Genomic DNA, 27,527 nt, shown 5'->3' on the forward strand with positions numbered 1-27,527 from the left:
CAAACTCGGCTGAAGTAGCGTCGTTGAAGTTTAAACACGTAACACATACGAACAATAAAATACATTTAAGCCGGGTATCCACAGTGCGAGGCTGCTCGCTGCGAATGCCTCGTGCTATCTGCCTCAGGGTGAGCTCTTTAGCTAGCAGCTAGTTTGTAACCACGAATGCTCACTGCGAGCACTTGAACATGGCGCGAGCCACCCGCATTCGTCAGTTGGTACAATGGCGTTTTTTCATAGAAAAGTGCAAGTTTCTACCGCTGCTTTTATTGTGATGGCAACGATTATTAATAAAAAGCAACAGAAAAAGCGACGTAAACATCGTTGATGGGTCAAAAAGATTTATCGAAATCGGTTTGAATATGGGAACAGACTCCTAGAAGACGTGAGGTTCGAAGAAGACGTGACAAATGTCTTGCGAATGTCCAAGGAAGATTTTGAACATTTAATTACATTGATAGAGCCTGCCGTGAAAAAACGCGATTAGCTATTGGAGACTCATTTACAAGTACTCTCGGTGTTTAGAGTTCCAAAGCAAACGTTTACTTTCCTAACACTTCACTAGATCTCTTATTCTGTCATGAGTATCCATGATGACAGGTTCGCGTGGAATGGTTTGCAGAGAACAATTAATTGTGTTTGGTACGGTGCGAGGCAGCCAGCGCAGGTATCCACTTAACGCACAGCTCGGGGTGAGGCACCTTTGAGCACTGCTCTGAGACCGACAAGTACACGGCTCGCCTCACATTGTGCGACGCGAGCGCTGCACAGGTGCTCGCAGCGAGCAACCCCGGTATCCACAGTCCGAGGCAAAGCCGAGCATTCGCAACGAGGCATTCGCAGCGAGCTGCCTCGCACTGTGGATACCCGGCTTTAAAATATTTACAAAAACCGAACAGGCCTGTCGTACTAACGGGTGACATGTTCCCGTTCCGAGCAAAAACCGACTGGAAGATTTCTATGTCGAGCCCGGTGTGGTGGCGTTATCAGTTGAACTTTGTACTCCTGGCTTCTTGTTCCTTTTCTGATTTAAAATGCTATTGAATATGAAGTGTGACTTGTACTGTAGTTTGTCGTTTAAAATTATATCGTCCAAATTATTTTCGGTGTAAGCTTTGTAAATTTCATACTCTTCTAGGGTGTCCAGTCTATTGCCTTTCTTACTTGTGTGGAGTATTTCTAAGCCAGTGTTCAGATCGTTCATGTCGTGATTTTTGTCAACCAAGTGTTGTGCAAACGATGACTTTTGTTTGTCGGCTCTAGGAAATGGATGGTGCTCTTTGTATCTGGTTTTGAATGAACGTCCAGTCTTTCCTATGTAGTAGCTCGGGCAACTTGCACAATTAATCTTATACACACCTGACTTTTCACCTTTATCAATTACGCCACTTGAAACATTCAATTTGTTAATTGTTTTGTTGTTAGTCCTAAAAGTCAATTGAATGTCGTGTTTCTTCAGCTCCTTCGTGAGCGTGTGTTGAATGGAATGGGAGTATTCCACACATACATACTTTTTCTTTTCCTTTTGTAGATTATTATCACCTGGCCTTTTGTTTTTCTTTTTAGCTATCAGTCTATCAATCATGTTACTTTTATAACCATTAGCTATGGCTATATGTTTAATTATATTAAGTTCTTTATTATAATTGTTGTCCGCTACTTCAGCCGAGTTTGTGTTTTTGTAGTCTGACGATGGCATTATAATGTCGAAACGGCCGTAACATAGTTACACCACAGGATTTTGAGCTGCAGTGACGAAGGTAAAGCCTATTTTTAGCTATACTATAAACTGGACGGCACGACAATGAGTAGACAATAGTTGTCCCCAACATGGTTGGGAGAGGGGAGAGCCGCCATGTTGATCTTCATTCATCCACAGCTCTTTCAATTTATTCAACATTGTCCCGTCAATGGGTTGGCTTAGCATACAAACGCGGGTCTATGGTCTTCCCACCTCACCAGTAGGGTATTAGGCGATAGAACACCACATAGTGTTGGTGGCACTGGCACTAGTAGCTCCAAGACTCTCAGCTCTTTTGTGTCATTTGTCTTTTATATGGGGGTCATAAATGGTGCCAAGATAAAGTACATACACACATACTGGAGAAACACAGATCACCCCACTCCATTCTCCGCGTACACACACAAGTACGTCGCTGTCTTATTACAGTAACAAGGACCTGAGTTGATATGTTACCAAACACACCTCTCTGAAGTTGATAAAAAATTACAAAAGACCGTACTAAATAACACCTTTGACTATTAATACAACAACTTCTGTATCCAATAGTCAATGATAACACTAATAGTTGACCACAAATTCTACACGAAAATTTGCAAAATAAAAATAAAGTGAGCTTGTACAATGGAATGTATCGGCTAAACATGATTGCATTTGTTTGGAGGAAATTTCTAATGCATTATTCAATAAGTTTAGGCCCTTATTTGCAAATGTATACAAATAAATAATTGAGGTTGTAAACTAGTGAAGTGACGTACCTCTGAGGATCTGGTAGAGGAAGACTTTGATGTGGTCGGGCGACAGGTACTGGGGCGACACTATGATCTTGTGTAGGTCGCTCTGTAGTAGCTCGGTGATCACGTATCTGACGACAAGAGTCAAGGAAACGACAACAATAATACATTGGAGCTTATGTTGTAAAAGAATGATGGCTTGAAATGCATACAATTTGTACAAATTACTGGATAATTAAAATTCAAGTTGACGATTGTTAACGAGCTAACGATCATCAACACAATTAACGAGGATGCGGAATACTACCCCCGGAAACCACCCCACCCCACAGGTAATAGTCCAGTCAAGGAATGAGGTGTAGAGTGCGTGAGCAGGTAACTAAGCGATTCCTTCAGAAACTTGTTCAGGGGGCTTAGGGTGTTAACATACCAAAAGTCCTGACTCCTAGGTGGTGAGCCAGGGGGTGGAGGGGGGAAAAAGGGGGGGGGGAGAAAGGTACGCATTTTGGGTTTTTTTATTATATCTCGAAAACTATCAACTTTTTGTATACTATAGTAAATTATAAAATTGAAGAAGATTAAATTTTCTACAAGAAAAGTATATAATGTGTTTATTTTGGTTCAACAGATTACGAGTTATAACTTATTTAATTGATATCTTATTAAAATCTCCTTCCATAAGAAATACATGTAAATTAGTATGCGAAATGGGGCGAATCCTATCCGCCCAAAGGAAATATAAATGATATTCTGGAAATCTTGACAAAATTTCCAGTAATTTGACACTTTAATAATTAAAATTGATACAAAATTAACACGAGGGCGAGGTAACAAAATGTCGAGTTTTGGTGTTTTTTTATTGGAAATATAAAAAAAACCTTAAATCATCCCATTTTTAAACGCTCACCCTCGCTTTAATTTTTGACAAAATTTCATGATTAAAGTGTCAAATTACTGGAAATTTTGTCAAGATTTCCAGAATATCAGTTATATTTCCTTTGGGCGGATAGGATTCGCCCCATTTCGCATACTAATTTACATGTATTTCTTATGGAAGGAGTATTTTAATAAGATATCAATTAAATAAGTTATAACTCGTAATCTGTTGAACCAAAATAAACACATTATATACTTTTCTTGTAGAAAATTTAATCTTCTTCAATTTTATAATTTACTATAGTATACAAAAAGTTGTAGTCGAGTCAATATAGGCACTTGAGATAGAACAAATTCCAACAAATGGTTTTTCGACGGTTTTTGGTAGTAATAGGTGTAGTAAGCACCAGGAAAAAAGTCTACCAAAATCGGACAACCGGAAGTCGGTTTTTTCCAAGATGGCCGCCGTGAGGCCCTCAAATCGACAAGATGACTGCAAATTCGTCGATTCATAGTTCCAGGATTGGCCGATTTCCACGAAAATTGGCAAACACATGTAGAACTATATTTCCAACCTTAAATATGAAAACTAGGCAGACAAAGTAACTCAAAGATGAATTTTCAGGGTATTATGTGCTAAAAAATAAGATTTTTTACCTCAAATATATGTTTTTCTAATATTTTGTACAAAGTTTGTTATAATTTCAAATTTATTTTTTCGCCATTAGATTTAACACAAAAAGCCTAACAATTTAGTATATTGAATCTTTGTTCTGCTTCAATTTGTTACAGAGATATTGAAAGTAATAACTTTAGTATGTTTTCTTGCCGAGATAACTCAATGTTAATCTTATGGAGAATAAGCATAAATATTATTATTATTTTTCATTAAACCTATATAGATAAGACTTTTTGTTCTGCTTCATATTATCTGTTTTAATATTGCTTTACTAAAAATCCCTTTTTTGGCAGTTACCATTGCAGCAAACCTACGTATTCGGTTCCTTAGTCTTAATCATAAAGAGAATAAGCAAAAATCAATTTTTTTATTAGTCCGAGAAATATAGAATATTACCTTAAAAAAATTAAAGAAAACGTTTTATGGTTTTATGTTGTATTGTTGGGTATGCAGAGTAACATAGTAAAAATTGCCAAAAATCGGTCTACTGGAAAACCCCTAGAATCAAGATTTAATATAACGGATTTTCTCAACATTGGAAAAAATTTAAAAAATGCACATGCATTTTCATCGATATTGACTTCAGACCACCACCGATATTTATTGGGTGGCCATTTCTTCATTTCGATAGGGAACGTGTTTTCGGCCGTCATTTTGGATCCCCCTATTGGGTATAAATATTTTTTTTAGTGTAATGACAGTGTCATTTCAATAGGGAACGTGTTTCTGGCCGTCATCCTGGATCGGCCATATTGGATATAAATAATTTTTTTAATGTAATGGCAATGTTGTGACACATTATTTTAAACTAGATTTTCACGCCCATTCCATTGCCAAAGTGAGTTTTTAAATATCTTTTTTTCGTTTGAAAGATATATTCAAACGAAAATTCTCTTGCATACATTTCTTAAGGACGTTTCGTATTTTGAACATTTTTTAAGATTATTTTTATGTACTTATATCTCCAGTACATATTAACGCTTGCAGTTCGTTCTAGCCTTAAACATTTAGTGATGTAAGGGCTTTCATTTGAGCTATTGATCATTAAAATCTGACGAGTTAGAGACTAGTTACCAACCCAACAAAATATTAAATTTCACTTTTTAGAAATACATTTTTATTAAAATATTTATATCTCGGGTTCTTAATACGCCACCAAGTTCTTTCTGGTTTCATATTACTCAGTAAATGTTTGGGTTAATTTTTTTAATCACTTAATAAAATGTGACAAATTTAATATGGGTCTGTCTTATTTAACAATAATTTTTTTTCGAGATTTGTCTTTAGTTTAAGACATATACCCCCAAATCAAAAAATAACTCCCGATAATCTTTATAATCTTAAAAGATTCATCAAAGTATTGACTTTTACTGTAGTTATGGATTATTTATTGGGAGTTATTAGGATTGGGGATATATGTACTTAACTAAAGACAAATTATTTCAAATGCAAATAATTTAATATTAAATTAAGGTGCATGACTCATTTTTTATTAATTAGTCAGATATTATTTAGTGACTAATAAAATAAAAAACCTAATTCTCTACTGAGTAATTTGAGACCAGAAAGAACTTGGTGACGTATTAAGAACCCGAGATATAAATCATTTAATAAAAACTGATTTATAAAAAGTTAAATTTAATATTTTGTAAGGATTGGTAGCTCGTCTCTAACTCGTCCAATTTTAATAATCAATAGCTCAAATGAAAGCCCTTACATCATTAATTATTTAAGAATGAACTACTAACTGAAGATGAGGAAAATAATCGTAAAAAAATTTCAAAGTACAAAACGTTCAAAACAAAAAAAAATGTATTTAAAAACGGATTTCGGCAATGGAATGTGCGTGAAAATCTAGTTTATATATGTCACAACACTGTTATTACAACAACAAAAAATTATATCCAATAAGGTGGATCTAAAATGGCGGCCAAAATACGTTTTCCATCGAAATGAAGTACTGACCACCCAATAAATATCGATGTTGGTCCCAAGTCAATATTTAGAAAATTGTGCATAGAAAATGCTTATGGTATCTTTTTTTCAAAATTTGTCCAATGTTGGGAAAATCCGACTCTGCACACCCAAAACTACAACATAAAACCATAAAACGTTTTCTTGTATTGTTTTTAAGGTTATATTCTATACTTCTCGGACTAATAAGAAATAGATTTTTGCTTATTCTCTTTATGATTAAAACTGAGAAACCGAATACGTAGGTTTGCTGCAATTGTAACTGCCAAAAAAGGAATTTTTAGTTAAAAAAAATATTAAAACAGATAATATAAAGCAGAACAAAAAGTCTTATCTATATAGGTTTAATGAAAAATAATATTAATATTTATGCTTATTCTCCATAAGATTAACATTAAGTTATCTCGGCAAGAAAACATACTAAAGTTATTACTTTCAATATCTCTGTAACAAATTGAAGCAGAACAAAGATTCAATAAACTACATTGTTAGGTTTTTTGTGTTGAATCTAATGGCGAAAAAATAAATTTGAAATTATAACAAACTTTGTACAAAATATTAGAAAAACATATATTTGAGGTAAAAAATCTTATTTTTTAGCACATAATACCCTGAAAATTCATCTTTGGGTTACTTTGTCTGCCTAGTTTTTATATTTAAGGTTGGAAATATAGTTCTACATGTGTTTGCCAATTTTCGTGGAAATCGGCTATTCCTGAACTATGAATCGACGAATTTGCAGTCATCTTGTCGATTTGAGGGCCTCACGGCGGCCATCTTGGAAAAACCCGACTTCCGGTTGTCCGATTTTGGTAGACTTTTTTCCTGGTACTTTCTACACATATTACTACCAAAAACCGTCGAAAAACCATTTGTTGGAATTTGTTCTATCTTAGAGGCTTTTTTGGGCTAAATCGACTCGTCTATTGATAGTTTTCGAGATATAATAAAAAAACCCAAAATGCGTACCTTTCTCCCCCCCCCCTTTTTCCCCCCTCCACCCCCTGGCTCACCACCTAGGAGTCAGGACTTTTGGTATGTTAACACCCTAAGCCCCCTGAACAAGTTTCTGAAGGAATCGCTTAGTTACCTGCTCACGCACTCTACACCTACTTTTGGATCATTCATTGACTGGACTATAAAGAGCGTGACGTCACGAAATCTGTCTACTACAACCAATGGGAACCGTGTCCGCGACTGGAATACTACCTACCTCCCAAGCAAAATGTGAATGATATGTATTAAATTAATTTCATACGTAATAATTTTGTAATTTAATTCAAGTAATTCCGTTTGATAACAGAAAAGGTATGTGGGGAATTTCAAACAGAATTTGGAAATGTTACAGCAAGTTCAGTTAGTTAGGTTAGGTTAGTTTAGAACAGTTTGACATCGAAACTTGAGTGTCCGTGACTGGAAGATTGCCCCCTCCCCGGGTGGATCAATGACGTCTACATAGCGTAGGATCCTGCTTAGGGGGTTAGTTGTCTGGGGGGGCAGTCTTTCGGCGTCTCCTATAAACTACAAATTATTTAAGAAAACGCACAAATATTAACTCGTGGGATGCTTAAGGGCATGTGACATTAAGTTTCATATTACATTACACAACTTAATATTACGATCAACAATCTTATTTTCTTTGGAATTCTTAATTTTTAAGAACATTACAACCAACAAGCCGCACTTGCTGTACGATCATTTCTCAAAATCTGAGTACGTAGTTGATAGTGGATAAAGAAGCACGTGTGTCGGTAGTGCTAATGCTGTGTCTCTCTGGTAGAGCGGCGTAGGCAGATTTACGAGTACCAACTACACAACAAGGTCGTCTGTCCGGCGGCGACGGCGGCATTCCGCGCCCGGGCCGCTTCTTAGTATGCACACTGTCCGAAATAAAGGAAACATATATCAAAGGAGTAGTGGGAGTGAGCGTGCGGAGGTCAAGAAACTGAGAGCGAAGCGACAACTCGTAAAAACTGACAACTGACAGGACGCGTGACTTCCTGATACCGGTGTGACGCAAGCTGCAGTACAGTAGCTCCTAGCACGCCTCCTTGCGGCTTGTGTCTCCTCATAGTGTTCTTTGTGTAATACAATTGTTTAAAAAATCAATTCGGAGATTTGAGAAGCCCAAACAGTGTATTTTACCATAAGAGACTTATCATTACGGACCATTGGAAACTGCTGCCTCCCACCAGAATGTAAAGATCGACGGCTCGATGTGCAAAATTTTTTTTTTTTTGCGCCCATGCAACAAACGCAATTCCATTAATAGTACTGATATCCTCGTCTACAGACAAAGGCTGGGTAGCATCTCCTGCTCCTCGGTGGCGGTGGCGGGCAGTTGACCGACCACAAGGCCAGGGCCGGGCCAACAACCGCCAGAAGGCCGTCTAGTCCACCGCTGCCGTCGCTCGCACCTTGTCATTACTGTACCGACCCTCCGCTCCGGTGTCATCCCCGCCATCCTCCACCCTCCACCCTCCACATCAATTAGCAAAACATAAGTTTCTGTTGTGTACTATAGCTGTGATTTGTGGTGTTGTTCTGTGTTGTGTAGATGCAGAGCTACATTACGTGCATGATATGCTGTAACTGCTTGCAGTATGTGTTATTTCCGGGTCGGCGCCAGGCGGAGTTAAGACAATTACGCTAATTGAGCTCAGTTACTCTTGCCTTGATGAACCCCAACAAAAACGCAGTTACTGAAATGTATAAACATATCCCTGTGGAATGTTGACCCCAGAAATCATCTCCACAAAATGATAAGTTATGGTATATTGTACCATTTGAAATAACGTCGAATACATATATTAAGATGGTAAGTTTTACAATGAATATGCAACAATTATGTATTTTTAACTGTTCTCACAGGCACTTACACAATAATCTATAATCATCCGGGGTTGTACTGTTTATAATGTTGAGCGGGTATCTAAGGGGTTAAATAGGACAAGAATACACAACAAGAATAGGTTACATTTTCGTTTCGGGCTGCCGAAAAAAGTGATGGCCAAGAAACAGTGCTGAAAAAGGTATTGGGTAGGAAACCGTTGTGATATGAAGAAGCATCAATTTGGTCTGATGAATGTGTTACATTTATTAGTTTTAAAGTCTGACGCTTCAAGAACGGTCAATCTCAGCACTATTACTGTAAGGGTAATATTCCTTGTTGGGGTTCAGTGAATTGAATTCTTTGATATAGTTTTACACAAAACATTTTAGATCGATAAAAACAACATACTAAATATGTCTGCTACACTACTTATGCCTACTTCCGTCTCCAAAAGTAACTATTTAATCACTAACCATGGGTAATATGTTTTATAATCTATGGTTTAGTTTGTAGTGATTCAAAAAGATATTTAATTGTTCAACAACAGGTAAATACACGAAAATGTCACGAATGACAACAGTTTAGTGTTGACAGATTTCACAACACGGTAGTAATTTAGTTTTATGTGTTCATGGATTTTTTACAGTATAGGCTATTCATTCAACACACGATTTCAGTTATATGTCGCTGTATATGGTGGCCGGGATCGCTCGATATGAAGAATATTGAATACAAGTTCAGAGAAAAGCTGGCACCCTCACAGCCGAAACAATCATCGAATTGGTTACGGCCCATAGAGGGGCGCCAGTAGCTATGACGACGACACAACCCTCCTAAGTAGAATAATTAACATCTTTTCTTTGATAGAGGGGAAAATTTTGGTTATTTTGATGCTTGCTTAGTGAAGTACATTCTGTAAATAGTAATATTCATATAGAAATAGACACATTTTATTCATGAACAGTTTAAAACCGACTATACCTCGTACACGTTTACGTAGCATTGTTATTAGTCCAGGCAAATTAGATCAAATTTAGGGTGTGCTCCCCAAAAAATCGTCTAAAGCTGGAAAGTGTTTTAATACCTTTTGGGGGTCCCAAATAAGACTCCTGTGAGTTTGCGACGGATTCTGACGTCTGCTTAAGTTTTGGGAGTCGAAAAACTATGAAAATTTTGCACTTTTTTCAGTTTTTCGCTTATAACTCCTAAATAACGAATCCTAAGGAAATTGTTGTTCAAAGGTGTCTTTTAGTGCATTAGATTCCGCGTCGATTGATGTTAAATACGTCAAAATCGGCCGAGCCGTTTAGCCGCTGTAGCTTTTCAAAGTTGGGATATTTTCATCAACATGGCCAAAAGGTTGATTATTTGACCAGTTTTCGGCTTACAACTCCTAAACGACGCATGCTATACAAAAATGCACCTGTAGTTAGTTTGGAAAACACAAAATTCTGCGTAGAATTATGATTATGAATTACTAGATAGTGGTTTATTCCATGGTTATCATCCAGAGGTTTATCCAACAATGTGTGAAGGGAAGGGTAGCAAGACCCCCTATGTAATTTAAAATCTAATATTGTTATCTGGGGTTACAAAAATTCTAAGATACGTCCTAAGCTCCCATTTATACGATCCCATCTCTGGACACTCCAAAATGGTGTTAAGCGATACAAAAATGCACATGTAGTTAGTTTGGAAAACACAAAATTCTGCGTATAATGTTTTTTTTTATTAATCAATAACGGCAATTGATTGTTACCTACCTTGTATGGTCGCCATTTCATTGAACAAATTATTAAAGTTAAAGTTGGGAAATATGACTAAAATTGGTAACAACATAGATCCTGTCCTTAAATGGATTATGAATTATTAGATAGTGGTTTATTCCATGATGGCCATCCAGAGGTTTATCTAATAAGGTGTGATGAGAGTAAGACCATAGATAAAACATACTCCCTTAGTAGATTTCTCATCCTTATGGAACAGCTGAAGACAATTTTATTGTTAGTTCTGTACGGTTTTCTGTAGAGGTCATGTTTTGTTTACACTTTGTTTCCCGTTATTACAGCCATTTAAATCCTCGTTTAACCAAATAATACAATTTAATTATAAACAATAACTCGTCCCCTAGTTATATAACCAAACAGTAAAGCGCAAATCAAGAAATTAGCCCTAAAATAATAGAAACAAAGTTTCGTTGACACTAGCGCCCATGTGTCACGTACATGAACTAGACACGAAAAACGTGCTTCAAAATTTACAATGGGATGAGAAGTCTACTTGTGTTGGTTAGTCTATGGTAAGACCCCCTAAGTAATTTTAAGTCTAATATTGTTGTCTGAAGTTCAGAAAATTCTAGGATTCATCCCAACCACCCATTATATACGATCTATCCCGTATTCATCATTCAGTTTTTGGCTTACATCTTCTAACGCATGCTATAAAAAAAAAAATGTTCCTGTAGTTAGTTTGAAGAGCATAAACGTCTGCGTAGAATGTTTTCCAATTCATTAAGATCGGCTTCACCATTTAACCGCTATTGATTGCTAACACTAGATCAGATGCTTGTCAAGTTTACGAAGTTTAAAATCTTACCATTGAAATCTGGCAAACAACCAGCCTAATTACCAAAAACATAGGGGATATGGCAGTGAATCTATCCACTAGTGTGACGTCATGGATCCTGCAGCATGGCTTATGAACAAGTAAGTGCTCTTGAGAACAACATCTTACTGTGGAGAGCTTTTCCAAAATAGGGGAATCAATGATGGGGATCTAGCCCGATGGTTCGCTGGCAGGCCCATCGCAGTGAATGCTACCCATCAAATTAAGGGATATTGTGGGATCACCTCTTCAACATATTATCAGCAAGTTGACAATATAAACTCCACGGATACGGTGGGATCAAAAAGAAATTCGTCAAATTGTTCCAGTGTTACGACCCATTTACTGAAAATAGTTCGTTCATGTCAATCAGCTCAGCAGTTATCCCATATGATAGCATCAACGCGAGATGTGTATAAAGCATAATGAAAAGGCACAGCTTGCTTAGAGCTCATTTAAAAGTGTATTTAATTCAGAGAGATACGTATGGAAAATTAACGCCAATGGGCTAATTCCCATCACTACGGTTAATCCACCGGTTCGACAAGAACTTCTCAACTCCGTCTACCTATCTCGACTATCGTGTACATGTTAAAAAAGGTTTACATTATCTTGCTCCATTTGAAATGCAGGGATATAATGCAGTACTGTCTGAAAGACTTGCAAGGGGCACGATTATCTCAATTCGATATCTGACGAAAAAGATGGTACCGAATGTCAACTTGTGCCAAGACCAATAAGAGCAAAGAATGAATCCTTATTCTTAAGATTCCAATGATGAGAAGTAGAAACGTTATATGGTAAAATCTACGAAAACTCCCAGTAGTTTTTTTTATAGGCTAAATACATAGTAAAAATACATAGTAAAATACATAGTAGTGGTACATCTGTCCCATTATCATCTTTCATTTATTAAGCTAAAAAATAACATTTTTGCTTTATTTAATAAAATCTTTCTCGTTGTAATATCTTATTATATATTAGAATCGCTTAACACCATTTTGGAGTGTCCAGAGATGGGATCGTATAAATAGGAGCTTAGGACGAATCCTAGAATTTTTGAAACCTCAGATAACAATATTAGATTTAGGGGGTCTTGCTACCCTTCCCTTCACACATTGTTGGATAAACCTCTGGATGATAACCATGGAATAAACCACTATCTAGTAATTCATAATCATAATTCTACGCAGAATTTTGTGTTTTCCAAACTAACTACAGGTGCATTTTTGTATAGCATGCGTCGTTTAGGAGTTGTAAGCCGAAAACTGGTCAAATAATCAACCTTTTGGCCATGTTGATGAAAATATCCCAACTTTGAAAAGCTACAGCGGCTAAACGGCTCGGCCGATTTTGACGTATTTAACATCAATCGACGCGAAATCTAATGCACTAAAAGACACCTTTGAACAACATTTTCCTTAGGATTCGTTATTTAGGAGTTATAAGCGAAAAACTGAAAAAGTGCAAAATTTTCATAGTTTTTCGACTCCCAAAACTTAAGCAGACGTCAGAATCCGTCGCAAACTCACAGGAGTCTTATTTGGGACCCCCAAAAGGTATTAAACACTTTCCAGCTTTAGACGATTTTTTGGGGAGCATATGTCTAATTTGCCTGGACTATATACAAAAGACATATTTTATTCATGAACAGTTTAAAACCGACTATACCTCGTACACGTTTACGTAGCATTGTTATACAAAAGACATATTTTATTCATGAACAGTTTAAAACCGACTATACCTCGTACACGTTTTCATTTACGTAGCATTGTTATACAAAAGACATATTTTATTCATGAACAGTTTAAAACCGACTATACCTCGTACACGTTTACGTAGCATTGTTATACAAAAGACATATTTTATTCATGAACAGTTTAAAACCGACTATACTTCGTATACGTTTTCATTTACGTAGCATTGTTATACAAAAGACATATTTTATTTAAAAGACACTCAGGCCTATATAAAATGTATCAGTTTTCTATCTAGTTATTACGCTATATAACAATGATGTATTGTTCTGAAAGCCATTCATGTATACTTTTGAATGTCTGTGAATAAAGTATTTTTGAATTGAGTTGAATATTGGATAAGAATTGTAAAATATATTAAGACTAGGTCTGATTCAGTCTTTCCACCGAGAAAAAGCAAAGATCCCCCTCACCCGGCCAAAAAATTCCTGTTTTATCCCCCCCACATGAATGTCATGAAATATCCTGTATTCTGGTTTATTTTATTAAACAACGTACTAAGATATGATTGGTTTTATCCACAAAAGCTCAAATAAATCAGGCGTCAGAGTCGGAAATCCCGTTTTATTGCGCACCTCCGTTTCAATTCCGTGCATGGTATAAAACTTGTCCCCATACCTCTTCATTGATACGCGGGGGTGGGGTAGGCCTACTAATGATTTTCCGAACCATATACAGTCCTCGGGAAGACTAAGATGACATCTAATCTCGAATGACTTGGAATAAACAAAATTAAGCAATTGTTTCTGATCGTGGAATATGTTAGATAATCATCTCCAGACAGTATTCTCTTGGTGTTATTTTTTATGAACTAATTTTAATTATTAAATATTTTTTATTTGGCAAATTTAATGGTACTGGTTGAATAATTGTTTATGATTTTGAAAATTCATAGTCCAATTGAGTAATTCACGCATAATCCATGCCTTATTTCATGGTCACAAGAATCCATGCATAATAATTCAAGCTTTTCAAGGTTTTCATGGCTGGTGTGACAACCCTCTTTTACTAATCTAATAATTGTCCTATGGACCAAATTAAGTTGTTTTTATTGTCAAACGATGCTGTTTTTCAGTAATGTTATTTTCTTTCAGCTTCGAAGTATTCTTTGAAAGGAAAAATGGTACCGTGTTATTCCTCGAATCGTTATGCTGAGAAAACAAGTTAGAAAAATGCGCGATATTCGCACAGGTCCCCTCGTTTTGACTTATTGATCATATTAATACCACGTTAACCGGTGATACCGATGGTGTGATTTAGAAATTCATTCAACACAAACACCAAGTAGTAGCCTACTGAGTACTTGATCATCTGTTAAAGACGAAGGAGTTCTTGTCTCTTGCCAAGCCTCACCTGTGGCTCGCGGGAACAACAACTTGACTGAAATCAATAAATTAATAAAAATTCTTCTCCCTCATCCACCCCCACAAGAGGCAGGAGGGAGGGGGAGGCAACTGTTGCTACTGTGGGTCTAGTACATGGAAATAATGTGTCGCACTATATCCTGGATATCCTGACAGTGACGTGTTGTAGGTTCAGATGATCTTGTTCATACACACAATAGATAAACAGGGTTTGACAACTGCGGTTACGTTTCTTTAGTGCTAGTGCTAGCGTAGTAGAAACCCATTAGCGACATTCGTATTCAATAGATGTTAAATATTCAGACGAACAATAACGAAAATGCGTCGAAAAATTAGAACTAGTTCAAATAAAAGTATTATTTTAATAATTATAAAAAATACTAGAGTACATGAGATTGCAAATAATGATACTGTATGATTGAGCACTTAAGCAATAAATTTATATAGATTTAACAAGAAAATTCAAATATTTCATTCATAATAACACTTACTATTTCTAACCTTTTTTTCTTTTCGACGACCCTAAATTGAAATTGAAATATCAGAACAGAACATACTTTAACGTACGCCTATTTAAAAGACAGATGTAGTTTAACGATGGATTGGAAATAGAAAAAAAGTGCACAAGACTAAATTGAAACAGAACTATATAGAAAATACAAGCCAGGTAGGTGACACTTTGATCATGATAATTGGGGACTTACAAGGGGCTGGTGGTAGGCTGCGGGGGGGGGGAGTCACCCTCCTCTCACAAAGTTCTCGCCAACACCGAGCCTCATTAAACTTTTATCTGATTCAAACAGATTTTTACTTTCTGTAGAGTGCGGGTGCTAATGCAGGGACAAAGTTTATTTTAACTTGTGCATTGTGATATTTTTACTACATTGCCATCACTCGTCCTTTTAGGCTACGTACTGTAGCTTTAAGCACATTGACTATGTTACTTTCTAAGTTTTAAATATGAATAGTAAAAATAAGTTTACATCACTATACCTAGTTAGTTCTAAGTAGCCGAGTACTGTAATGCTCTGTACAAAAATGTGAATGTCTGTAGTAGCCCTATCAAACTCTTCTCATGAACGTGTGTTCTCATAAACTCTTCTCAGTAAACGTGCATGGTAAATATTTCCTCCGCTTGACTAGGGGAGAGGTGTGAAGTCGATAGTCTTACGCTGGAAATCGTGGAGAACATTACACGTATGCCTACACAATGATAGAATATCGGCATGTCCAAGTATGTGACAATAGTCTATACACAATCATAGACGGTTACAAAGAATCAAGATTTCTACATTTCGTATTACGTCTCTAATCAACTATTTGATGTATAGGACGGTGTATTTAACCATTAACATTACTGCAGAAGTAATAGGTTTTAACGGTCACTCCGATTGTGAAGGGATGGCAGATAAGCCCAGTGTACGGCATTTACACAATTGACGCCGTTAATTAATTAACCAGACGAGAAAATAACAGTGCTGGTGCGAGTGTGAGTAAATGATGGAATGCGGGCAGAGTACTGTACAGACCAAACGTTGAGATATTGCGTACATCACTATGTCCGTGATTTCTCCTTGCCAAAGGACGTTCACTTCTACACTCAGCAAACTCATTATAACCTACCTACTCATACATTGAAACATATAATATAAAATAAACGTGCCGTATCATACAAAGCCTCTGTACTCTGTAACTGCAGTATTGAGACACTCACGTACCAGGAGTGTCAGGTCTCGCGTACTGTACAATTATATCCTATAGTCAAGAGGGAAAAACGGAAACGAAAAACTAAATTAACTTTTACATTAAATATAATTTAGTTATTTTATGCCAACAAAAATTATTGTACCTAATTAATTTTGAAGCGTAAGTTCTTGTCATCTATATATAAACTTGTTTGTCTCAATGATAATGATTATTAAAAATAACTTTATAGTAACTCAGTTTGTTTGTTGGCTACACCGCTAGGTCATTCAGCGCCCAGTAAGGACCCCCACAGTGTTAATTTGTAACACTGATAACAATTTTTTTTTTAATTAAATCATAACCGTAATAATATGAATGAAGTTAAACAAATCTCTAGCGAACTTTAGTACCTTGGGTGCTTAACGATTTCTTATAAAAAAAATAGTTATACAATAACTAACATTGTAAATCTAAACTATTTATAGGCCTACCGACTACTACCATTGACTATATAACACTACTAGTAGTGTTATATAGTCAATGCTAAGTACTACTATCATTGACTTTGTTTGGCAGCCCCCAGTAGAGGGGAGAGTGAGAGTGGCGACAAGTAACCATGGCAACGCAGAAGTGGGCGGGGCGATACACGTTGACCACGCCCCCCACGTGTTCGTCGTAACAGCTGATTAGACAGGTCCGTGAAGTTGGCGTACCCATATTAGCGTATCCACTTTTGATCATTCCAATCGTTAGTTCATCGTTAGTTCTCGATAGTTCCCAAATTTTGTCGTTAGTTCTCAAAAAATAAAAAAGTTATAGCCGATAATAAGTGGGTACGCTAACTTCACACTTCCGGGTTCTAGCGCACGCCGTTTCCTGATGAGAAATGTTTACATCTATATATCAATCGTTAGTTCTTCGTTAGTTCTCGATAGTTCTCTAATATTAACGTTAGTTCTCAAAAAATAAAAAAGTTACGAGGCATACAAAGTGGGTACGCCAACTTCACAATTATAGAATTTCCAGCGGGCACACTTTTTTGAATAAAAATGCTTACATCTATATACCAATCGTTAGTTCTTCGTTAGTTCTCGATAGTTCTCTAATATTAACGTTAGTTCTCAAAAAATAAAAAAGGTTACGAGGCATACAAAGTGGGTACGCCAACTTCACAATTATAGAATTTCCAGCGGGCACACTTTTTTGAATAAAAATGCTTACATCTATATACCAATCGTTAGCTCTTCGTTAGTTCTCGATAGTTCTCCAATATTAACGTTAGTTCTCAAAAAATAAAAAAGTTACGAGGCATACAAAGTGGGTACGCCAACTTCACAATTATAGAATTTCCAGCGGGCACACTTTTTTGAATAAAAATGCTTATATCTATATACCAATCGTTAGCTCTTCGTTAGTTCTCGATAGTTCTCCAATATTAACGTTAGTTCTCAAAAAATAAAAATGTTACGAGGCATACAAAGTGGGTACGCCAGCTTCACAATTATAGAATTTCCAGCGGGCACACTTTTTTGAATAAAAATGCTTACATCTATATACCAATCGTTAGTTCATCGTTAGTTCTTGATAGTTCCCAAATTTTGTCGTTAGTTCTCAAAAAATAAAAAAGTTATAGCCGATAATAAGTGGGTACGCTAACTTCACACTTCCGGGTTCTAGCGCACGCCGTTTCCTGATGAGAAATGTTTACATCTATATATCAATCGTTAGTTCTTCGTTAGTTCTCGATAGTTCTCCAATATTAACGTTAGTTCTGAAAAAATAAAAAAGTTACGAGGCATACAAAGTGGGTACGCCAACTTCACAAGTATAGAATTTCCAGCGGGCACACTTTCTTGAATAAAAATGCTTACATCTATATACCAATCGTTAGTTCTTCGTTAGTTCTCGATAGTTCTCCAATATTAGAGTTAGTTCTCAAAAAATAAAAAGTTACGAGGCATACAAAGTGGGTACGCAAACTTTACAATCATACAATTTCCAGCGGGCACAGTTTTCTGACTATAAATGCTTATATCTATATCTACATGTGTCTACACACATGTGTTGTTTTCCCACCAACTCTTCGTTTCGAGAATGGCAAAAATAATCCTTCACTTTGATGTGTGCAAAAATACCGGCAATGAACGGAAAACACGAGCACGAGCATTTGCTGTCATACTACTCGCGATTCGGCGAGTTGCTGTTCTGTACTTTGTACGGTACAGTCTGGAGCCGGCTAAAGGCATGGAACTTGAATAAAATCCCTTTTTTTCAAATCATTAAACTAAATTTCAATTAATATTTTATTATAACTAATTTATCATAAGATAAAAATATTTATTCTCGGTATATATTAATAACCTAACACTTTTAATTTTGAACGTATTTTGAAACTGTTTAAGAACGATGCTGTGAATGTTTGAAAGAATAGTTGAGGGTACGTTTTTGAGAAAAATCGAGAACTAACGAAGAACTAACGATTGGTATATAGATATAAGCATTTATAGTCAGACAACTGTGCCCGCTGGAAATTGTATGATTGTGAAGTTTGCGTACCCACTTTGTATGACTCGTAACTTTTTTTTATTTTTGAGAACTAACGTAAATATTGAAAAACTATCGAGAACTAACAAAGAACTAACGATTGGTATATAGATATAAGCATTTTTATTCAAAAAAGTGTGCCCGCTGGAAATTCTATAATTGTGAAGTTAGCGTACACTTTGTATGCCTCGTAACTTTTTTATTTTTTGAGAACTAACGTTAATATTGGAGAACTATCGAGAACTAACGAAGAACTAACGATTAGTATATAGATGTAAGCATTTTTATTCAAAAAGTGTGCCCGCTGGAAATTCTATAATTGTGAAGTTAGCGTACACTTTGTATGCCTCGTAACTTTTTAATTTTTTAAAAATGAACGTTAATATTGGAGAACTATCGAGAACTAACGAAGAACTAACGATTGGTATATAGATATAAGCATTTTTATTCAAAAAACTGTGCCCGCTGGAAATTGTATAACTGTGAAGTTAGCGTACCCACTTTGTATGCCTCGTAACTTTTTTATTTTTTGAGAACTAACGTTAATATTGGAGAACTATCGAGAACTAACGAAGAACTAACGATTAGTATATAGATGTAAGCATTTATATTCAAAAAAAGTGTGCCCGCTGGAAATTCTATAATTGTGAAGTTAGCGTACACTTTGTATGCCTCGTAACTTTTTTTTTTTTTAAACGAACGTTAATATTGGAGAACTATCGAGAACTAACGAAGAACTAACGATTGGTATATAGATATAAGCATTTTTATTCAAAAAAGTGTGCCCGCTGGAAATTCTATAATTGTGAAGTTGGCGTACCCACTTTGTATGCCTCGTAACTTTTTTATTTTTTGAGAACTAACGTTAATATTGGAGAACTATCGAGAACTAACGAAGAACTAACGATTGGTATATAGATGTAAGCATTTTTATTCAAAAAAGTGTGCCCGCTGGAAATTCTATAATTGTGAAGTTGGCGTACCCACTTTGTATGCCTCGTAACTTTTTTATTTTTTGAGAACTAACGTTAATATTGGAGAACTATCGAGAACTAACGATTGGTATATAGATGTAAGCATTTTTATTCAAAAAAGTGTGCCCGCTGGAAATTCTATAATTGTGAAGTTGGCGTACCCACTTTGTATGACTCGTAACTTTTTTTTTTTTTTGAGAACTAACGTTAATATTGGAGAACTATCGAGAACTAACGAAGAACTAACGATTGGTATATAGATGTAAGCATTTTTATTCAAGAAAGTGTGCCCGCTGGAAATTCTATACTTGTGAAGTTGGCGTACCCACTTTGTATGCCTCGTAACTTTTTTATTTTTTCAGAACTAACGTTAATATTGGAGAACTATCGAGAACTAACGAAGAACTAACGATTGATATATAGATGTAAACATTTCTCATCAGGAAACGGCGTGCGCTAGAACCCGGAAGTGTGAAGTTAGCGTACCCACTTATTATCGGCTATAACTTTTTTATTTTTTGAGAACTAACGACAAAATTTGGGAACTATCAAGAACTAACGATGAACTAACGATTGGTATGATCAAAAGTGGATACGCTAATATGGGTACGCCAACTTCACGGACCTTGATTAGACTCAAGACAAGACAGGCTTGCCGCTGCACATGCAGTACCGTACACAAACGCATTGCACAGCTGATCAGCACTCAATAATTATACTAGGTGGCGTTCGCAGAGGCATCCACAAAATTGAGCGGAGTCATCAAGGGTTCATATTATATTGTTTTTGTCATACTACGGTAAAAACAGTCGTTTTTAATGCATGCGTTGCGGGTCTAAAGTAGCATTTTTACTCTTTAGGGATTAAAAATCGTTTTTAGCCTCTATAGAGTAAGCATCGTTTTTAGCCTCTATGGAGTAAAAATCAGCTGTTGTCAACTCAGTTGTAAACTTCTATTGTAAACGGTTGCATGTATCGAAATATGTATAGATTCGTGCTTTGTAATCATTTTAACCTACAGTCTACAGTCTCTTCCCATAGTATTTTAGCATTGCAGATACATTAATCCATTCCCACACTCAACACTGCTCACCTTTACTACTTCCTTCACCATCCCCTACGTCGTGGACCTGTTTCCCTCTCTTCCCATTGCATTTTAGGATCGCAGATACATTAATGTAAATGCCAAAGACAGTTCCCACACTCTGCACTGCAAGCCTTACTGCTTCCTTCACCATTTCCTACGTCATAGACCTGTCCCCTTCCCTTCTCATAGCATTTAAGTATTAGATACATTTATCTAACTGCCCAAAGGGTTCCCCCACTCTGCATTGCCAGGCTTTACTACTGCCTTCACCACTTCCTACATCGTGGACCTGTTTTCATCACTTTCCATATCATTTTAGTATTTTAGGTACGTTAATCTAATTGCCACAAACATTGCCCACACTCCGCACTGCTAGCCTTTACTACTACTTTTACCATTTTCTATGTCGTGGGCATGCTTCCATCCCTTCTCATAGCATTTCAGCATTGCAGATACATTAATCTACCTGCTACAAACGGTTTCCAGTTCCCACCCTCCACACTGCTCACCTTACTACTTCCTTCACCTCTTCTTAATCTAATCGTCAAAAACAGTTCCCACACCCCGAACAACTCGCCTTTACTACTTCCTTCACCACTTCCTACGTCACGGACCTCAAGCTAGTGTCGTCATTTGATTATATTTATGATCCATACAGTTTCTGTTCTAATATCTGTGAATTAATGCTATCAGCTATTTCTTTATCTACTGCATTCAAAAGTCAACAGCTGATCATATGTTTTTGTTTATGTGTCAAATACTGCTTCCATAAGGATTACATTGAAACTTTGAGACCCAGTGGGGCGGATTCCTGAGAGACTTTTTTAACGCCATCTAGATGTTGGCACTCACCTATATGGTCTTTATCACTATGCAAAATTTTAAAACGATTGATTCAGCCGTCTAGGAGGAGTTTGCGTATTACGAAATGCATAAGAGTCGACGTATAAGAGCTTCGCTCGCTCCGCTCAATGAAAAATGAACAGCAAAGACATGTTCAATAAGTCCTTTTCACAATTATTTAATTGAAAATTGCCATAATCAGAAACTAAAACTGTCGAGTTATGGAGATAACAATTCGATGTAGAAAATTAAAAAAAAAATCTATACACGGACTACTGTATTTGAATTAAAACTAAACAAAGCAATAGGTAATTTATGAGTTTGAAAGAGGTTTGAAATTAGAGTTCACGAGTGCAAACCCCCGTTGGCCCGTTATATTCTTTGTTCAAAGGAAATTCTTTGTTAATATATATAGCCTAGAACCTCACTTTTGGGTTACAAGATAAAAAGTAAAGGAAGCCATTTCAAAACAGTTACAATTTTGTTAATTTTATATTGTAAATCTGCTATCTATCATCTTAGGCGTAATAATGAACGACGAGTTTCAATGACTGGAGGGTAGAAAAATGCTGTACGAGTAGCACTTTAATTTATATAAGATCATCAATTATTTTTATCAGAATTTTGTTGTATTACATACTTTTCAATTAAAGAATTACTATTGTTTCAGTGATTAACTGTTTATGGTTTCTTATAAAATAATTATTTTTGTACGGTAAATCATAAAATATTTGTCAGTTTATGATATTTTCTTTACTATTAAAAGCGAGCAAGACTCGGTCCCCCGATACTTGTCAAATTAACTTTAAAAAGACGTTTATAAAACTAGATGCTCAAGTTGGCAAAACCAACCAAAAACTCTCCTTCTCTTTTAACAATTATTCATGCAACTGTTAATCTGTTTTTAAGAGTCTTCTGCAACGAAAACAACCAATACTGAATACTTTGATATAATAATGATCTTATTAATTTTTTTCATAAATCATAGTTAGCCTGGATTCAAACGCAAAAAAACTACATGTATTCGTAGGCGCAATGGATATGCTGATAACTTATCTATGCTTAAAGTACCTATTATTCAAATCTGGCGAGCGTGTAACAGAAAAAGGCCATTCAACACGTGACAAAACGTAATTGCCTCTTGTGATGGTGAAGGGATTAGGGATGAGGAGGGGTTGTACCGCAGCTGCCGAGTAATGGTGAATCATACATACATACTACGTCATACACCCGCTACATACAGCTACTGCTACTACGGTGGTACACGGCGCTACTGACGGACTGACTGACGGTCGACGGAGTACTCGTTAGAGGAGGGGTTGTACCGCAGCTGCCGAGTAATGGTGAATCATACATACATACTACGTCATACACCCGCTACATACAGCTACTGCTACTACGGTGGTACACGGCGCTACTGACGGTCGACGGAGTACTCGTTAGAGGAGGGGTTGTACCGCAGCTGCCGAGTAATGGTGAATCATACATACATACTACGTCATACACCCGCTACATACAGCTACTGCTACTACGGTGGTACACGCAGTTCCAAACTTCTACATTACTCTTGCAATTTGTTTTGTAAGAGACGGAGCTTAGTGGGTAGGAAAGTCGGTTTGGAACGGAAGAATGACGTAAGTTTGAGCGACAGCTGACAGCGGAACGGTTTGATTTGTCATGATCAGCTGTGTCGTAGTGTTGCCAGATGCTTAATCTATTTGCTGTGATTAGCTGACTGCCAATAAGTGATGCAGTTTGAGGGATAACATATAGTTACGTTATAAAATGTAATTCCCCGACAGTCCCGGACTTGAGTCTTGGTCATGCCAATGGCTCACCACTTCAGAGGAAATTTGCGAATAAATGCGGTAAACACGGGTTATTTAAATTGGATATTTGCTGAGGGATTTATTTAATTAAACCCATAATGAGAAAACTTCACTCGGCCAATGGCGAAATGGCAATTATAACATCGTACACACACCCGTTGAGAAATGGGCCTTTGTTGTTTAGCTAATGGCTATTTTAAAATATTGTTCATGTAATAAAACGTAAATAATAATATTAATTCACATTCTGGATAAATATCTTTTTGAGGCCAATCGGTGATTTAAAAGCAACACATAACTCCCTAAAAATCTGTAGTTTAGGAACATTTTTTCCGTAATTTTTCTTACGTGGCAGGTAACTTAAAATTGTTCAATACAAACCAAAGTTTTAATGGCGTGTATGGATAAAAATAAATTTTTAGTTCTTGGTATTTTACAAACAATTTTGGTACGTTTACAAAATGGTATTTTATAATAAATTTTATAAAAATATATTGTCTTTACAAATAATTTATAAGTGTTGTAATCATTTAATTAGCGATCTATAGTAGATAATTTACCTAAATAATTCTTAGAAGTTTTTCTTCCAACCAGAGGTTGAATAATATTATATGAAATAGGATAATTACTGTACCTTTTAAAAAAGGTATTTCATTGAAGTGTCATTTATTAACACTTTCTATTCAGCTAACCTTTCTTAAATTGAAATCTACAAATTATATAGAAATATCAAGACACCAAATATTCCCGAAAGCTTTGGTTTACGGAAAGGTATTTGAGAAAAATTTTGTAAAATAATTTTTTTATTATAGAAACAATCCAAACGGGTTTCATGGCCATTTTCAAACTTGTTGTATTTCACTCTTGAAACTTCAAGAATTATGAATATTTAGGATTTATTTTAAAATGTGGCTTCAACAAGTGGACGTAATTCCTTCAAAGATGTAACACCATGAAAAGTATTTTATTCCGAATAATCGGCCTGCATCGCTGCGAATGGTTATTGAAAATGGTTAGTGAACAGAGATTGATAATTTCGCTGTCTTGACAAAAACAGCGGCAGAGAACTTTTCTCTTTACAACAGAAAATTGGATTTTTTAAAGTCCTACAACGGCCAACAACCCGGTTCAGGTAATATGAAGAGTGTTCTTCTGAACTAAGGGGTGTGGGGTGTGGGGTGTGTGGGTTGACTAAGGGTCATTTATCATAAGCCAGAATAATTTGCTATGAAATATTAACAGATTCGATTCACTCCAGCTTTATAACACTAGTGTTCACGTATATTCAAACCAATAAAAGGGAACGGTTTAGTATTCAAACGATACTGACAGTTGTTGTGAGTCACATAATCAGATTCCAGGAATATCTTTATTGCGACTTACGCAACTTATTGTATGTTGTGGGGTTGGTTGAGAGCAATTTTCCATATAAACAACGTGACGGGAGACCATCTCTGACAGGTTATGTGGACAATACTGTATTAAATATAAACATTCTTCTGGACATCGCTTACCCCACATCCAACGTAGGTGCGATATTAGTTAAACATGTTCTAATTGTTAATCCGCATACTGAAAATTATACAAATTTAAATAATTATAATACATTTTATAATTAAGTTTAAATAAGGAAGTTTAATTCCTCATGACTAAATTACCATACCATATATAAAATTTTACTCGCAATAGAAAAAAAACCTGTGTTGCAACGTTGCGAATGATTATTAAGTCAACTACATTGATGATTTGTTCTACAACTTAATTTTAAGCTTTATTATTTTCATACGATTAGGCATCATCTTTGACTATTAATAGTCAATGGTATCATGTAAAAATTGATTTTCAGAAACAAAATGTATGTGTAAGCGAATACCTCGAATCAATTAAACCAGCACCACCTCGAACGGAAAATTGACCAACTGGACAATTAGTTGGTTTTGAAACTGCAAAACCAGGCTCCGCGCTCCGACAAGGTTGAGGTTAGTTCTGCACTCTGTACAACACGTACAGCCATGTGGTTCGGAGCCCACCTTGCTTACCTTATTAGATACAAAAGTCGGTTGTTGTCGGAGAAAAGCCATAGGTACTGAATGTGTTTTACATAATTTGTACAAAAACTTATTTGATACAAGATATGACATCAATACGATTACGTTACTCAATGTTAACTCAGTTAGTCTTCTGATAAAGGATACATCTCTTGGAAGAAGTCAATGTGTGGTGGTTGCAGGATGTCCAAGGCTGACAGAACCTGTAACAGGCAAATAACAATAATTGTGTACCATCAGCAAGCTAGCTGTATCGAAAAAACACATCTTCACAGGTAAACTCTTCAAATCGTACTTACATTTCTGTTTGGATCAATTTTTTATTTTTCACCGTTAAGTGGAAGTACTGTACTGACTTTAGCAAACTGAAGAAGATATCCCAACTATTTGGACAAGCTGTACATTTTGTAACTTAGTTTGCTTAAATAATGGTGCAATATGACGTAAATGTAGGTCATAACACGGGCAAAAAGTGACTTTTCAACCTTCGTTCATGTAAAACTTCAGCTCACTCTACGCCCTAGTGATGGAATATTATACTATTAGATACATTAAACATGCCAATGTTTAAATGGAAACCTGGCTGAATAAACAATAGAAGTGTTCACCCTAATAGTTTGTATAACCGTCAACATGAGTGTGTTGAACCTGGGACAAACTGTGATAGAAATAGATGAACGCTGTCACCGATTTATTATACAACAGCACTTCCGTATGTAGCGATCAGATAGCCAATTAATTATATCGTTTACATGTAATGCTTAGTAACTTGATGAAACTGAAGGAGTTTGTGACAAGACGGTTTCGTATCTTAAAAACTGTGAACGAAACGTTTGTGCGTTGTTAAAAATAGGTCTATTATATGAATTTTAAAAAATAAATAAAAGATTTACGAATGAAGCAGATAGTTCTCAACGACGCTTGAGATTATAAACATTACAAGGTTACTACAGATTATATTTTGATCTTTATAATCGTTAATGACCTGGTTTCTTTGAAGGAGATCGCCAGATACCTTAGATAGTGTTTATCACTATTGTGGGTCCAGGTTGTTATGATACATTGTTCATTCTGATGCCAGGGGTTTGTCCCAGTATGTGCCAACTACAGTACACGTAACGACAACGGAGTTAGTTATACTGCTTATTTTACGGCGCGTATTTCCCTCCCTTGGGCCGCAATTTTACGACATTTCTATATGTAATTCTGACATTAAGGCAAGACGTAATTTCATAGCTCGGTGACACTTCCTTCAGCACAGACACTGTGTCTATAAATAACAATCTAAGATCGTATGTTGATGTATATCATATAATACTTCTGGAAGCGTTTCAATGCTGCGACCTTGTCTCCGCGCCATTTCTGGTAGTTCCTACAATAGTTTCCTTGTTGCTACAATACCAATTACCGCAATCGCAACAGACTTTCTTTATGTCATGGAAGATTCTAGTGCGGTTATCAATCTAAATGTGAAATCCACCGAAGACGCTGTTTCTCGGACAATATACCCGCGACTTCCCGTGTTGCTGGTGTATTGAGGGCGGAAGACAACCCGAGGGTATTCTTCGCAAACTGTTGGAGGAAATTTACATTTAAGTAAAACAAACGAATCGTTCATGACTCATCATCTAACGCTACCGGTTATACAACTCTCGTGTTCGGACTACTTGGCCAAGTTTTTAATTGTAAATATTTTAATGTTTCGTATGTGTTCGTGTTATGTGTCCTATATGTGCTGACGACTCCACCCATGGATGAGAAGGCCGTATTTTAACGTTCATAGACAACCTGAAGCAGCCAACCTGACAACCTGACTCGTTTAGCAGTACGAAACGGCCGTAGTTATTTCATAACTTAAGGATCAATTGACTCAACAGGTAAATTAAACCTTTTATACAGGGTGTTTCAGAATTAGTGTCGGATATTTTAGGTTATTATTCCTGGGTAAGAAACA

At 36.2% G+C, this 27,527-nt stretch overlaps 1 protein-coding gene across 1 annotated transcript in view; it reads right to left on the minus strand.

Annotated features, from left to right (window-relative positions):
* Window positions 1-27,527, minus strand: part of LOC128996546 (serine/threonine-protein kinase NLK-like) — a 144,857-nt gene that overhangs the window by 32,214 nt on the left and 85,116 nt on the right. Inside the window, exons 3-4 of the mRNA XM_054421970.1 lie at window positions 25,721-25,776; window positions 2,500-2,606 (exon numbers count right to left, since the gene is read on the minus strand). Of these exons, the coding sequence (XP_054277945.1) occupies window positions 2,500-2,606; window positions 25,721-25,776 (163 nt within the window). The remainder of the gene's footprint in view (window positions 1-2,499; window positions 2,607-25,720; window positions 25,777-27,527) is intronic.

This window comes from Macrosteles quadrilineatus, unplaced genomic scaffold (assembly GCF_028750875.1).
Source record: "Macrosteles quadrilineatus isolate MER2022 unplaced genomic scaffold, UCM_ALF_1.0 Scaffold_1__1_contigs__length_201487025, whole genome shotgun sequence".
NCBI classification, from domain to species: domain Eukaryota; kingdom Metazoa; phylum Arthropoda; class Insecta; order Hemiptera; family Cicadellidae; genus Macrosteles; species Macrosteles quadrilineatus.